The sequence below is a fragment of the Typopeltis vanoorti genome, chromosome 13 (genome assembly GCF_054136105.1).
Source record: "Typopeltis vanoorti isolate ZY-2024b chromosome 13, IOZ_Tvanoo_1.0, whole genome shotgun sequence".
Taxonomy (NCBI): Eukaryota; Metazoa; Arthropoda; class Arachnida; order Uropygi; family Thelyphonidae; genus Typopeltis; species Typopeltis vanoorti.
The window spans coordinates 104,187,995-104,205,080 of NC_143561.1; the positions used below are offsets into that span (position 1 = coordinate 104,187,995).

General features: G+C 36.3%; 2 protein-coding genes across 7 annotated transcripts in view; both read left to right on the forward strand.

The window, feature by feature from the left end:
- Positions 1-2,424, forward strand: part of LOC150100431 (uncharacterized) — a 46,193-nt gene extending 43,769 nt beyond the window's left edge. For both annotated transcript variants that reach the window (XM_090402806.1, XM_090402807.1), the window contains exon 2: positions 1,422-2,424. In XM_090402806.1, coding sequence (XP_090258932.1) covers positions 1,479-2,240 — 762 coding nt within the window. In that variant the 5' untranslated portion in view covers positions 1,422-1,478 and the 3' untranslated portion in view covers positions 2,241-2,424. The remainder of the gene's footprint in view (positions 1-1,421) is intronic.
- LOC150100430 (U6 snRNA-associated Sm-like protein LSm6) overlaps positions 1-17,086 on the forward strand; it is a 126,291-nt gene that overhangs the window by 43,879 nt on the left and 65,326 nt on the right. The gene's annotated exons all lie outside the window — the stretch shown is intronic.

A 17,086-nucleotide genomic window follows, 5' to 3' on the forward strand; every position in this document is an offset into this window, starting at 1 on the left:
TTGAGAAAACTGTAATCCAACAAATTGGTAAAGCCAGGGATTTGGGATTAGTAATGAATAGAGAGTTTAAGTTTGCAGGGCATATTGCTAAAGTAGCCAGGGTAGCCCACAGGCTTACTTGATTATTGAAGAATACACTAACAAGCAGTGATAAGGGAGTTATCACCCTTTATAAATCCTTGATATGACCACATCTGGATTACTGTGCTGAAGTCTGGTCACCTGGGTTTACTTGTGGATAAAATGATGGAAAGGATCCATAGGTGAGTGGTCCATGGAATGCCCCTATGAGCATAGATTGAGGATTGTGGATTGCGAAAGTTGGTTGATAGCAAAAAATGGGGGATAAGATAGAAGCATTTAAATGATTTATAGGATTAATATAGAGGAAATATTTCAACACTTGGCTAGATAGGGTGCAAGCACATCCCTGGAAATTGGGTAAGATCGGTTAGCAAGAGTGTTATAGAACTAGATTTTTTGCTTTCAGAGTGGTGAATGAATGGAATGGGTTGCCAGAGTTAGTTGTCTTTTGTCTGTTAATGGATAGAAGTACAATAGATTTTTGTGTAGATAGTTTTTGTCTCTAAAAATGAGTCTTAAGACTGTGGACATGCCTGGACAATACTAATAATCATATGTTTGTTCTTAATAGTGTTCCCCTCTGAGTTCAAACTTCTTAGGCTGAAGGAATGTTTTAAGGAGCCTAAACTCAGACTATAAATCATTTCTTTATTCCCTGGCCTAGGATGGCACAATATGAATAACATGAAAAAATAATGATTAGTTTTTTAAAGTAATTTATCTGTACAGGTTATTTTCTTACTGCACTAATGTTTCTCACTCTCTCTCTCTCTCTCTCTCTCACACACACACACACACAACATAAGTATATTACTTATCGCCCTGGCTTGTATTAAGAGGAAAACACTAATTTTAAAGGCATAATCATATGATGACATCAGATGTATAACTAATAAACCTCACTTCTTGTAAAAAGCCTAATAAAGTTCATCAGAGAAGGAAAAGCATGTTTTCTTTTATCACATATACTCTATTGTTATTCTTTCAAAGAACTTTCTGTTGTACATATTTTTTAAAATTGTATTCTGCAGATATTTACATGCAATCTTAATGACTGTCTTTCTGGCTTTTCATGCATTCAGAATACTAGAACACTGGAAGTTCAACAACCTTTTGGGTTGATTTTGGTTCACCATAGGAAAAAAAAAAATTTAGAAATACATTTTTTTTAAATATATAAAGAAAAAATTTTCAAAATATGTATAAGCAGTAAATGAGAATATTTTATTAGGTTTCTATACTGGTTTATAATACTTTAGTATAAACTTATTATGGCATTAAAAAAAAAAAAAATTAACACACTCTCTCTCTCTCTTCCCCTTTGTATTATAAACCAGGCTGACTTGTGCTGAAAAAAAGGAAGCAAATTGCATTTATTGTTTGCAATAAACAAAATGTCTGATCAGAGAAGATCTAATAGAGCTAAGAAACAAATTGATTATTCCAAACTCTGTACTGAAGATAGTAGTGATGATGATGATGATGATTTTCAAGAGAATTTGTCTCCTCCAAGTAAACGTAAAAAGGAAGAAACTGAATTCAGATCCATAGAGTGTCAAATTAAAATAGAAAAACTTTCTCATAAAAATATAGAGAAGAAGAAGAATGACAGAATAAAACAGAGTAAAGTGTCAATTAAAGAATTAATCATTGGTGATCAAAAGCACATTTCACCTAAGGTAAGACTATCCGTTAATGAAAAGGTACTCCAAAGAGACATTGAGGCTGCTCTTAAACTTTCAAAAGAAGATAACAAAAATGTAGACAAGTCCCAAAAGTGTTTAGACATATTAAGTAAAGAGAAGAAAGCTTCTAGTAAGGAAAAGAATGAAATGGGAAGAAAAGAAAGTGACATAGATGAAGAGGAGAGTAACAGTGAAGAGGAAGAGAAGGATAATAGTAGGGAGGATGTATCTGAAGAGGTTGAAAGTTCTGTGGAAAAAGATAATTCACATACCAAAATTAAAGATGCTGATAACAAAACTAGTTTATATAAAGTTTCTGAAGTTGGCAAACTACCTAAAAAAACACATCGCAAAAAGGAAGCATCAGCTTCAAACAGAAAGGTTCCATCACAACCATCGTCAACAGGGTTGAGACTTGGTCTTTCAAGAAAAGCTACTGTGAAACCTTTACACTCACTTATAAAAAGTTAAAAGCAATCAAAGAAGAAACAATTTATCAAATTTTACATTTTTTAAAAATGTCATCAGATTGTATGAGATTTTTCTGTTTGATATTTTTTTAGAAGATGCTTGATAATTTAGTGACCATGGCATATTTAGTGATTAATCACATATATACTTCATTTAAAAAAATAAATAAATATGTATATTGAAATTTAATATTGTATTTGTAGGTGCACATTAAAATTTGATTAATATTTACTCTGTTATTTATTAAATAAATAAAAAAAAAGGATGCTGTATAGAAAAAAATGAACATGGTTATTATTTTATTCCAGCTGAGTAAGTTAAACAAAAGTTCTCATTTTATTCTGCAACATTTTTCTCTATGTGTGCATCATGCATCCATAAATATACCAATAAAATGCAGTTTTTAAGTGTTTAATTTTATCCTCACATCTTCAGTGATTCGACTGTCAATTTATAAATAAAATGTCTTCAGTATTTACCATATGTTTTCCAGTAAATGTTTATGTATATATGGGTAAATGTATATGTGATGATGATGATTTTCAGCCTGTATCTTCCCTGCTGCTGTGTGAATGCCTTACCCATTGCAGTAGTGTTGTATCTACTTCTGCCATAGTGACCCAGTTCATCTTGAGAATGTGTATACACTCTGGATGTATACACTTGTATGTGTAAACATTCATGCCCAAGGCAAATTCAAACCTATGGCATTTTGGCTAAAGAGCAGATATATTTGGCCAGCCAAGCCAGAAAATATATGTATTTTACCATATATATTAACCCAAAGCACATGTTGGGTCTTATAAGTCTCAAACCTAACATGCTTTGCAATCAACTTCCTAGCATCTTCCTTAGAGAAAGCACTAAGTTATAAACAATAGTTCAAAAATTACGTTGAGAGTTCGCATCCATTTTGTGAATGACTGAAAGTAAACTTTTCCACCACTGAATATTGTGAAGCACTGCATTGAGACCAACAAGATTTTTACTTCTTTCAAAAAGCTGGGGGTTGGGGGATAAACTGCAAATACACTTGGAATTACTCTTGAGATACATGGTAATTTTTAGAAACAAATCATGTCCAAACCAAAACCCAGCATTAAAAAAAAAAAGCATGCTAAGTCCTAAAAACTGCTAAAAAATTGCTGATATGAATTTAAGCACTAGGAATGGCTGTTAAAATTCCTGTAGAGTGTATATGTGTGCTGTTTTTTGAGTTACCTGACTTGGTCTCAAATTTCTTGATTATATTAAATAAAATTATTTCTTTTTCATTTATTTATTCTTATATCATGAAAGAATGAAAACCTTCAGTGCAAAATTGCTCTGAGTGGACCAGGGTTCAGATAGGTGAGAGCTCTGTCCTGGAAATCCAATAAATTTCTCCCCTACACTTACCTACCAAGATATTATTACATATACCAATTTTTTTCTGGGAGTTGAAGGATTCTTTCAGATCACACAGTGCCTATTTTTCTCTTTGAAAACATTCACTGAGATGTACTCACAAATGTCTCTAGTAGCACATTCTGTGCACTTACATGAAAAGAACCTGGATCTTGCATGCTTTCAAGGATGACGCTGAGTACTTTCCTGTAAGTACTGCTAATCTGAGGCGGCCTCATTCTACGGAATTCCACCTTGCAAGAACATCATACATAAGTTATTTTTTAAATAACCCTTTATTACTACAGAGGTCACTTAATAGCACATCATGCTTTATGAGTTCAAAAAAGACAACAATGCTGCTAACACTGTAAAAAAAAAAAAAAAAAAAAAAAAAGTGCAAGAAGTGTATGATGATAATGTTTTGAATGTGTGGAAGTGCCAGTGATGGCTCCAAAAATTTTGACAAGGGAAGTCACTATTGCAAGAAAGGCCAATGCAACTGTTTAAGATTTAGCAAAAGATCTTAATTAATCATCATTGATCATTATAGTAATTTGTAAGAACTTGAAATAGTGTCTAAGCTCGGCAAGTGGAATATAGCAGCACTTTTTACTTGTTCACCACTCTTCACACTAAGGATCTTAACTTTTTGAGTCTACTCGCCGACTGGAGGAACTTTTTCTTAGCCTTTCTTTGACCGGTTCCTGAGTTTAGTCGATCTCTGGCATGGGCAAGTGGGCTTTTTTCTTCTGGAAACCCAGGTTTTTCATCCTGTAAACTCAAGAAAATGACTGTAGAACCCACATTATTTCATACAGTAACATATCCTGTTAGGGTTAGTTACCAAGAGATGGCAGCACTTGTTTTCCTGGTGTCTTCATCATTGGCTGCCTATAATTAGTGATAGACATGGGCCAGCTATCTCTAATTGGCTGCAGGTGGAGATTAAACTGCTCACTCAGTCTCCAAAATATAGATAGGGTTTAAAGGCCTCGCCTACTCCCTGTAAGGGAATAAAAGGCATTAGCTTATTATTGTTATTATTATCCTTGATAGTCCTCTCACCCACCATATCTGAAGATCCCATTCTCTCAATCTGCTCTTATACTCATCCAAAGTCCCATATAGAACAACTGCAGACAGAAGAAAATCTTGATAAATGATTACCAAACATTTAGATTCCTTTTTCTTTTGTATAGTGCAGCAGCAAGTTTTCTTGATGATGACCTCAATACAGAGGTTGAAATGTCAGTTGTTACTTGCTTAATGTTAAGTAAAGTAGTTATTCTAACATGTGTGTTGTGTCTCCATAAATTCTTCACTATGAATGCTGACCACTGTGTAACCTTAAAAGAAAGGACCATCATATTGCGACCTTCAGCAAGATTCCATCACCCACCCATTCATGGAGAACACCATTTAGGTCTGTAGGATCCCTCTTTTCACACTCAGTCTCTGTTTTGTCTTTCCGTTGATGTGCCTGCATATACATTCTTAGTATATGCAGACACATCATATACTAAGCATATGCATTCTTAGTATATCTCTTTGTGCCAATGAAGATATTTTGGAGATCAACAACTGAAGTATTGACTACATGTTGTTCCATATAATGTCCCATTTACAACATATAGTTGTACTCTTTTGTTCTGCTTCTCTCTTGGCACTTTATTATTTGCATTTTCCTGATCTACAAAACTTAGATATCTTTGTTATATTCTCATGATTTCCCAACTGTTTATTTTAATACTGTCAAATTCTGTTCAAGACAATGCCTGGCATGAATATAGCTTGTTCTTTGACAGGTGTTTCTTCCACAAGTTTTCTTCACCTTTTCTCAAGTATGCTTGCATAAATTTTGTCTGAAATACTCAATAGCAAAATTATTCTGTAATTTTCAATTCTCATTTAGTTGCAATTCTCTTTTTTATTGATGGTAGGTACAGTGAGTTCTACTCCAGTTGTTGAGTATTCAATCTTGTGACTGCCTTTCTGCAATGTAGCCACTATAAATGTTTTATACAACGATATTTATTTCCCTTTTTTACAGATGCTCTATAAGAGCTCTACTCCAATCGTCTAGCCAGCCTGGCTGGCTGAGTGGTTAGCATATCTGGTCTCCAGCCAAAAGGCTGTGGGTTTGAATCCTGCTGTGGGCATGGATGTTTGTGATCGTCTGTGAAAAAACTAGTGGTGGTGGTAGTGGCGGTCGGCAATAGATGGTGTAGTTGTGGTCAGTTGGTGGACTGTGTGGTGGAGACAGAGTTGTAGAGCAAGTGCCCTCCCTCGATGAGTCTTTGGACTCCCTGGAGGTGTCAGATAATAATAATTCTACCTTCTGACCAGACCTTCTTCATTATGTATTGCAGCCATTGTAAACTTAAAACTCCATATTTGAACATTTCTGGTTAGATATCCATTTCAGATGCATTGCAAGTTTCTGATGTTTTTTCACTCCTCTCAATCTGAAGTATTATTGATATGTAATCCTGATTGCATTTTCTTGAATATTTCATACCTCCTTTCTCTCACTGCTTGTTTCATTTAACAGTTTTTTAAAAGTAATTAATCCAGAATATCTTTGGTTTCAGTTTTCATATCCCTGTTGTCATCTCTGATTCCTTACACAATAATCTTTTCCTCCATTTCTAAGCTTTTTCACTAGCCTCCAGAACATCTTGCATGATAAATATCCTTCCTGATATTTATTATTATTATTATTAAGAGAGACCTCCAGGGAGCCAGAGACTCATCAAGGGAGGCCACATACTACACACACCAGCTATCATACTTATTCTTAAATTCATTCACACTGCTTGCACTCACAACATCCAATGGCAGTCCATTCCAATCACACACCTCCCTCTGAGAGAAAAATCTAGCGCTCACACCCTTCTTTTCGGCCTTCATTCTCAGCTTCCAAGGATGCCCTCTCGTCCTTTCCCCACCCTCCATAAATTTTGTAAGTCTCAATCATATTACCCCTCTTTCTTCTGTTTGCTAGTGTCTGCAGTCTACAAATTCTCAATCTGTCTTCATAATCAGTATTCCGCAATCCTGATATCATTTTTAACACACTCCTTTGTACTCTCTCCAATATATCAGAATCACAACAGAAACCAGGAGACCAGACCTGCGCAATAGTCCACATGAGGTCTTATCAAGGCCTTGTAAAGAGCAAAATAACATCCTTATTTTTACATATGAACATTTGTTTCAGCATTGCAATTATCATTTGAGTTGTATTTGCAATCTTTGCCACATGGCCCCTGAACTTCAACTTCCTATCTACTAACACTCCAAGATCCCTAGCCTAATCAGTTTCTTCTAGCCTAATCCCACCAATATAATACAACATTGGATATCTAATCATGGCAAAATGAATGACTTTACATTTACTGACATTGAGCTGACACCCATTTTCCCATGCCCACAATTCCAGCCTATTCAAATCATTCTGCAAAGACTGCATATCAGCAGCATTCATGATTAGCCTACCTATCTTTGCATCATCAGCAAATAACTGTATGTTGCTTGTCAAATCGTTTCCAATATCATTAATGTGCAGATTGAATAACAGTAGACCAAGCACTGATCTTGTGGTACACCACTTGTTATTATTATTATTTTTATTTTTTTTTTATTAATCTTTGTACTGGTTATGGGCAGTACTACCCTTACATCACATCCAGACTTGATATAGGCCTAAGCCTTTACAAGTGTTTTACCCTATGCCTGTTCTAGTTATCATTGTAGTCATTCTCTGGTGGCAACTGCCATGCCACCAGTCTTCCCTGTAGGGCCCTCAAGGAAAGAACTTTTATATGTCCTTCTGCGTAAGCCCAAGCTGTTTTAAGTCCTTACAACTATCTGCACTCCATACGCCATGTAAAGAGATGGTGGTGCTCGTAAACCTCGAAGTTGCCCTATGCCCCTCCCGTATCTGGGATGTGGATTATATCAAATAGGCGGGTGATTATGAAAAGCTCAGGAGACAACTTGAAGCTGTTGTATGGAAAGAATGGGGTGATATTCGAGAATTATCCGGTAAAAACAATGTCTAAATGTATCCGGGCCAGAAGGGTAAATAAGGTAGGTGTGAAATGTATGCAATACAGAGAATAATCAAATGTCAAATTATAGACCAATCTATGTGTCAGATGTTGGGTAAAGTGTTGGAGAGTTTATGAGAGCCAGGATCCAGAATTGGGTTGACAAGAGCGGTATTCTTTTTGATGGACAGAGCGGATTTGCTAAAGGAAGGTTATGTTTTAGTAATCTGCTTACTTATTACAGTAAAGTGACAAGTGCATTGGACAAGGGAGATGGATACACAGTAGTAAAAATCTAAGTTATACTACTTAGATTTTTACATAAGATTTTACAAAGCTTTTGATAGATTGCTACATAAGTTGATAGTTTAACCAGAATGGATTGGATAGTAGATTAGTGCATTCAATTTGATTGGAGATTGGCTCTTGAGTAGGTATCAGCAAGTTGTATATGGGGGGGGGGGGGGGCAATATTCCAGAAGAGAAAAGTCACTAGCAGTTTTTTTCAAGGATCAGTTTTAGGGCCCACTGCTTTTTAATCTGTATGTTGATGATATTGGGGAAGGTTTGAATGGGGATATTCAGTTGTTTGCAGATGATGCAAAGTTGGGAAGAACTATGAGAAGTAGCTGCACTTAGTCTTGTGGAAGAAAATATGAATGCATTTGAAGGCACTCTGTGAAGAGCTATATGTATAACAGAGGAGAAGGGGGTCCTTTAATGATGTCCTCGGCTAAATGGAGGTCTGGAAATAATAATTTCATTTTGAATGTTCTGATTGAGTCTCGATAGAGCCTCTGTAACTCAGTCAATATAGACGAAACTTTGTCAGAAAAACCTGGGTTCAATTCCTGTCTATGATGTGAGAAACCTTCATTTGGTTTCTTTTGACTAAAGGTGAGTTAGCTGGTCTCATATGGAAGCTGAGGGTTTTTTCACCCAGAAACTCAGGTTTTTTTTTCTCTCTCAGAACAGGCAATTTGGCTCCATGAAGACATTTGGATTTACAGTCATAAAATATATATATACCTAAGCTTTCATTAGGAGGGCTCAACCTGTCCCCCAAAAGGATGGGGGCGAAACAGGGGGGAAAACCCCCATATGAATAAATTTAGTCTCCATGTCTCGGCTCCATATGTTGCTGTAGCTTTAGTAATGGTTTTGTAAAGAAGACTGTTTGAAATGCTGTTATTTTTTAATAATTTGTGTAATTTATATGAGGGTTTCTGAAATATAAAGTAACACATTTTTTTTTTCTACAACGTTTAATAATAGGAAGTTGAAATTATACACCAAGAAATAAATGAACATGCACTACTTCTTCACAGTCTCCAAATTTATTGATGCACCTGTCCCACCTATAGATCAATTTATCAAAGCTAGTACTGAAGAAGTCCGTGTCCACACCCAGTAACCAACATCAAACCATGATAAACTGATAAACTTCCTTATCTGTACTGAAATTCCTTATTGAAAGGTGTTTCTTGAGGGCGGGGGGGGCAAACAAAAGTAAGTTTGAAGGTACTGTTTTGGCTGTAGGGAGCTTTGGCAATGTGGAGCAGCGTTGTCATGCACCAAAATCACACTGCTTGTCAGGGGTCCTAGTCATTTGCGTCGAATGTTGGCTGTCAGTTTGTCCAATGTTGCAAAAGCTCTACATTGATTGTTCCTCCCTTTGGCAAGAAGTTCACCAACAGAATGCCTTGGCGATCCCAGAACACTGTGGCCATGATATTTTGTACACTGGTGTTCTGGATGTTTCCAAATCATGGAGTCTTGTTTGCTCTTCAGGATAAAGTGATGAACCCACGTTTTGTTTCCTGTGACTAGGCAAGCAAGAAAATCCTCGCCTATGTTGCTGTGTCACAGCAGTTTCTCCAGAGACACATTCCTATGCATGTTGTCTTTGCTCTACTGACAATTTTCGGGTACCTACTAGAAGCACACCTTTTGAAAGCCAAGGATGTTGTGAACAATTTCGTAAGTAGTTATTTAAGTTCACCACGTGCAATTTCCGAAGAATTTGTGCAGTTCTTCAAGAACGATGCCCTTAATCATGAAATGTTCTCCTCTGGCTTGCTTGATGAAGGCCTACTTGTCGAACGTTGATCTTCAATGTCATTACAGCCTGCTTTAAATTCATCACACCAAAAACACACCTGCTTCGTTGACATCACCTTTTCGGCATCACAGTGACGAGTTTACAATGAATGTCACGTGGTGAAGCCCCCTTTGCTTGCAAAAAACTAATAACTTCATGGACACCTGTATTGGACTACACTTGCATGGTAGCTGCCATCTTGCAACAACTGGAATTAGCTGTGAGGCGCAACACTGCAATTTCAGTCTTTTTGATCGTTATTAATGGCTCTGTCTGTCCACCTTGTTTTATCCCATTCCCTTTCACCATTATTACGAAAAAAAAAAGTGTTACCTTACTTTTCAGAAACCCCCCCCCTGTATATATATATTAGATCATCCTATGTTAAGTCTGTTTTACTGTTTCTATGTTGTCAAGGTTATGAGTAACAAGACTGCCAAGATATATAAATTTCATTACCTGTTCACTGGTGTCCAAAACCTAAGGACAAACACCACATCTGAAGATTGAAAATTAAAATTTCTCAGATTATATCCACTTGAAAGCAGATGTAATCTTAGAAATTTTTAAATATCAAATCTTTGAAATTTGGTGATTTCTACCCTGAATCATCATGTCATGATGATTTAGAGTAGAAAGTGAGAATGAGAACATGTTCCAATTTTCAAATTGCATGCAAAGGGGTCACATGGTAGTACTCAACAGGAGAGCTTGAAGAAGGCTGCAGAATTACTCATATTGCCAGAGAGCTTAGAATCTCACATAGCATTGTATCTAGGCTCTGAACAGCATATCAAACCAACGGAGTGTGTTCCAGATGTTTGCTAAGAGCCCCCACTCTACCATGGAGCATGAAGACATATTTTTGGATATAACAGCAAAACATAATAGAATCACCACAGAGGTCAGCTTGCAAGTCAGTTCCATTCAAACACATGGATATCTCAACAAATTGTGGCAAAATGTCTGCAACAAGTAGGCCTTGAAGGCCTGTAGTCTGTGTACCTTTATCCAGCTCATCGTAGAGCATGTTTTCAGTGGTGTTATCTCCATAAAAATTGGACAAGACACCAATGGGCTAATTTACTCTTTACAGATGAGAGTCGTCTTAGTTTTTCTTCTGATTCTAGATGACACTTGATCTGGCATTAAAGTGGTACTGCTATCCTATCATGAGAATGTTCTTGAAAGGAATAGATACGGTGGTCCTGGGGTCATGTTGTGGAGAGGCATTATGCTTAATGGACACACTAAACTACAAGTAATCAAAAAACAGACTATGACTGGTGAACAATATTGCAATGAAATTCTTCAATATCATGTTCCATTGTGCTGTAAGCAGAGAATTCATTTTTATGGATGACAATGCCACATCATGAGCAGCAGAGATACTTCTAGAGACAAGGATATTAATCGAGTTGAGTGGCCAGCACAATCCCCAGATCTCAACCCCATAGAACACATTTGGGATGTAATAGGGACATGTATTGCTGCTAGAAATTCCCATCCAGAAGACAAACCCACACACACAGTACTAATGTACTATAGGTTTATCAACCAGCCTCTCATGTACGTAGCTCTCACAACGTTGTGAGAGGTACATCACAGTTTGGGCTGGACGTCAGTTGCTTTAATATACTTAATTCCTTAAAAGCTAGTCAGGGAAATTCTTACTTTAATCAGGCTCGCAGGTTCAATATTTATTTGGAAACAGTGCATTGGCTAATAGATCAGGCAAGAGATTTAGACAAAACATGTTTATTTTAAGCCTAAATCCATTGTACAATGCATTAGACAAATTCCAAAAAAAAGCTCTTAAAGGCCTATCACTTAATCAGCATGCAACATTTATATTTAGAAATAACATATACAATACTTAACCAACATGTTCGCAACACTTTGCTATCTTGAGCTGCCTCTTACATTATACTTAGCTAAACATCTCTATTTAGGTATACATAAGTTAACATTTAGCTTCTCTCTCTCTATTCCCATAACTTAATAATTAACTAATCACAATTTAACCTCAGTAAGTATACATAAAATCTCTAGTACAACTACTGTAACATTAACAGATCAGAGCTTACTCACATGTGCATTTCACATACAGTCTTAACAACTTGGATGATGCTTCTCTAAGTTCTGTGACACTTTGTCTTTCTTCCTGAGTGCTGACTATAATTTGGACGTCCCTTGGTGGTCTTTCAGTGGCGGTTTTCCTTGGAAAAATGTAGATTGAATCTCTGTCGGTAAACTCAAATGTTGACGCCTTGAATTCTACACGTACTAGCATGTTCAGCGGCTACTTGAAATACATTGGACGGTAACAGCCTTGCCTGGGGTCACACACACACCTGGAGCCAAAGTCTCAACATGAACAAAACTGAAGAGCCTAGAGCCCTTTTATAGCTCTGTTCATTCATTGTTCTTTGGCTATAACTCCCTGGATCTTCTGCGTACATGATGATGTTACTCGGGCTACCTTTGTTTTTGGCAGCAATTTTCTACATTTGTGTGACTTTTCAAACTTTTGTTCTTACTGGGTCAAACGTAATCCAGGCTAATCTCTTATTTTCCATTACACATACACTTACAATATACATTGTTTTTTTTATGTTAAAAATGTTTAATTTTCTTGACCAAAAAGCTCTGGAAATGCTTTTATTGGGATTATATTGATCAAGTGTATATAATAACTAAGTTATACCAACTAGTTTCACCAACTAAGTCTGTTGGCATCTTCAGGGTACATAACTGATGTACGGCACTAAAAAGTAAAAAACTGTTACAAACTATAATCAACCGATTCCAATTATATTAAACAAAGAACAGAGCGCTTACAATACATTCATAGAGCGTGGATGATATCACTTGTTGTTATTTAGGAACGTTCTATAGTTGGCACTATAATTCAGTTCTGGCGAGTTGAAGGATCTGATAAGGGTCTTCCAGATCACGGGCAAGATTAGTCCTTGGTTCCTGTTACGGTTTTGTATACAGCGGGCAACTGTTGTGGCCTCCTTAAAAATTCGGGAGCAGAAGTCCTCCTCCATGTAAGGAATTGTGCTTCTATCCCACTATGGTATGGTTCGTTCTTGAGAAATGAAAAGCTAACCCCGATTTTTCTTCTCTGTTATTATTGACATCACCTATGTGTTCTTTTTGCCTAATTTCAAGGCTCCTTGAAGTTTGGCCAATGTAATTCAAGCCGCATGAGCACGGTATGTTATAAACTCCAGCATATTTGGAGAAAGGATGGCTATCTTTTGGAGATCTTAAGAATTGTCTAATCGTTTCTGTGGGTTTAAAGGCCACTCTTATTTTATGTGGTCTAAGGAGTCTAACAATCTTATTGGAAACTGTCCCTAAGTATGGAATGACGATGGTAGAAATATAACGTACATCATCTTGTTGTCTTTGTCGGGGTTCCGAGAAAAGTATCTTGTGGACGAGTCTTCTAGGAAATCCATGCATGGTAAAATTGGTGGATATCAGGGATAGTTCTTCCTGGAGGTCTTGTTGATCTGTTGTGAGAGGGGCACGGTTCTTCAACATGTGTACAATACTAAGTTTCTGAGAAATGTGGTGTGAGGAAGTGAAATGTAAATAACGTCCTGTATTGGTAGGTTTGCGGTAAACTGAGAGGTTGATACCACCATTCTGAAGTTTCTTAATTAAAGTGTCCAGAAATGATAATTGGTTATCTTCTTCAAGTTCTAGAGAGAATTTGATTGTGTGGTGTTAGAGAGTTGATTTTGTTAAGAAAGTCGAACAGGTCCTTTTTTGTGTGGTTCCAAACGATAAAGATATCATCCACATATCTCCACCATACTGTGGGTTTAGGGTCTGTTTGAGTTAAGATTTTACTTTCAGAATCCCCCATAAAGAGATCAGCACAAGATGGAGAGAGAGGGGGCTACCCATTGCAAGGCCAGTCAATTGTTGATATATGGTTTTATTCCATAAGAAAAAGTTTGATGTTAAACAATGATGGAACAGAGAAGTAATGTCTTGTGGGAGCAAACTTCCTAAAATGTTGATGACTTCCTCCACAGGGATGTTAGTGAATAGAGATGTAACATCCAGGCTGGCGAGTAAATCCGTATTGGAGATAGAGATGTTGTTCAGTTTCTCAACGAAATGTTGCGAATTTCGTATATAATTGTCCGAATTATGGTTGTGAGGTTTGAGGAGGCCTGCCAGGTGTTTGGATAACAGATAAGTTGTCGAATTGATTCCATCCACAATCGGGGATAATCATCTTGTGCTGATCTCTTTATGGAGGATTTTGAAAGTAAAATCTTAACTCAAACAGACCCTAAACCCACAGTATGGTGGAGATACGTGGATGATATTTTTATCGTTTGGAACCACACAAAATTGTTTTTTTTCCCAGCTTAATAGTAGAATTATTACATTAGTTTAAAAACTTCACAAATTCTGATTTCTACATGATTTAGAACCTATGTAAAAGTGATATTTGTATAACAATTTCCCGTGAGAGATTTTAGACTGAAATGTCTCTCCACATAGTTTTCTCTAAGCACTGTACATTAATTCCTTAATTGCATCCTTAGGAAATTTGTAACCTTTACCAAAAATGTATTGCAATTTAATTTGTGTGAGATTTATAACATCCTTTTTGTGTAATATAATTTATTAGTATGGTGGTAATAAATTTAAGTCCAAATTTGTTTCTAATCATGAAAAGTTTTTCATATTCAGGTAAAAATATAGCTCATCCTTAGCTTTTGGGTACCAGTGTATCTGTCACTTAGCTATCCTCTTATCCATGCCAGTATTTTATAATTCAGTCCCATATTCTCCAGTTTATGCAACAATCTTCCATGCTGCATTCTCTCAGAAGCCCCTTAGCAAAATCCAAGTGTCAGTGTATCCATTTCCCTTGTCTAACTCAGTGGTAGTATTATTATAAAATGTGAGCAAGTTTCTCAAATATGACTTTCCCTTACTAAACCCATGCCGTTCATTGAGAAGTAGAGATTCTTTGTTAGTCCATTTCTGTATGCAAGTCCTAGCCAGCTTTTCTAGCATCTTCTTCACCACTCCAGAGATACTGACAGGTTGATAGTTGGAGACATCAGTCTTTGTGCCACCCTTTTGCAATGGAATTATCACACATTTTTTCCACTACTGAATCTTACCTGTTCTAAGGGTCAAATTATACCGCCAGTTCAGCCGAACACTTTTAATCATCTGTGCTGATATCTCATCAACCCCTGTTGCAAAGTTCATATTCAGTTTGTGCAGTGGTTCTGTATGTCATATGTTCTTATGAACATAAATCACATGTTCTTTTGCATTGGTCACCCACATACCCTCGGCATTCAGTAATCATTTTTTCATATTCATTCTTTCTTTTACTTGCTGCATAAAGAAAGAATTCTTCTGAGTTGTCTTTAGCTTTCATAGTCAGTTTCTTTTCATACTCATACTTAGTTTTCAGTACAACAGTTGTAACTCTTCTGGCCTACTCCTTATAATTTTCATAACTAACATCCTTATGCACACGGTATTCCTTCCAAATAATTTTTCTTACGAATCTTTTGTGTAATGTAATGATGTATAGCGATATAAGGTTACTTTCCAAAGGATTGGATAATAACCAGCTCTTGATATCGAAGAAAATTAACATCATGCCATATGAAAACATAGGCTAAACATCCTGGAAATATTCATCAAAAGATCCATCATATAATCAAAACAAAATATTCACTCACAGTACTAATTACAATAGCTACACTATACAAATATTTCTCAACTAACTAGAATTATCACTATTTGCTGGAATCTGTGTGAACTAAACTATTACTATACTCAACTTGGTAAAGAATGAGTGGTTGTTATGATAACAATCAAAATATCATTTTGACTGTGGCAGACTTTTGATATACACAAAATAAAACCTTCATGAATTTAATGTAGGCACTAACATCACTGATAATAGTGTACGTGAATCCAAAGAGTCCAAATTTAGACTGAAAAATATTGAGCTGTTATCTCTTAGGTTATGAAGAAACAATACTTGAATTGTGTATTATTAGGAACTTCAGTGGAAAAGAGTCACTGAGTGATATCCACTCTAAATTTTCCTGTCATACCTTTCCTTAAATCAGTGTTTCTCAACTTTTTTTGGATCATGCCCCACCTCAACATCTCAAAGATCTTGATGCCCCACCTCAATGTCTCAAAGATTTTGATGCTCCCCTCTAGCATAATAGTCAGCCAATTCTGAAAAAGTATAATATAGATATGTACATGTACATTTTCAAATTGCCCCCTGTGGGTGTACGTCCCCACATTGACAAACACTGCCTTAAATGTTTTCATAAAGTTCTTTTAAATGATTCTTGGTTAATTATCAGATCTAGCTAACTGATAATTAACCAAGAATTGTTACCAGAAGAAAAATTGTTGCTAGTGTAATAGGCTGCAGGAGGACAAGTTGTCATCCCTGAAAGCTGTATAGTGTACAGTAAAGATAAGAGAAGTAGCTTTTCTTTTTTTGCATGAGAGTAATTCAGTACTAAATGTGTTCAAAGAGACAAGGTATTTTTGGTCTGCAGAGTGTTTCACCTTCTGCAGTGAGTCTTGAGAAGGCCTGTTAATATTAATCCCCCCCCAATATATTTGATTCCACACTGTTTCTTCTCTTAAGCTGACTATAGCTATTCAACTAGTTCCTCAATAAAACATTATTTCTGGACTCATTTACCTCACTACCATTCAACTGTTGACATTACAATTTTGCATTTAAGTATTTTCCCAATAGCAGTTGCTTATAATAATCTTCAATGCTATATTACTACAAATGACCTTTCTTTATTGAACACTTTTGATGAATTACTTGATCACAGGACTATCATCGCTGGTTACAAAGTTACTTGTGTCCTCCATTAAATGCCAGCATTCAATAATTTTTTTTTATTTTGATAAATGTAAAATTTCTTGACCCCAGTTAATGCCTAGGATCAGGAAAATTGAAATATCCGATAACATCAGAATGGCTGAGCAGTCTAAGACACTCCATTCAGATTGCAGGCTAGTCTTTTGTACATGGGTTTGAACTCCATCCCTGACAGTTGTTTTCATTCAGTGCAGCATGTCTGCACTGGCAAATGTCAATAGTTTATGGAGAAAGATGGTGGTACATGAAATATTAAATGTCAGCAGAATTTAAATGAAGGAGCTAGAGATGGATGGCCAGTGACGCATGCTAAGAAGAATGCAAGTAAGAATGGAGGTGTCAGAATGTAAGATAGTGATAACGATGTTGAAACAGT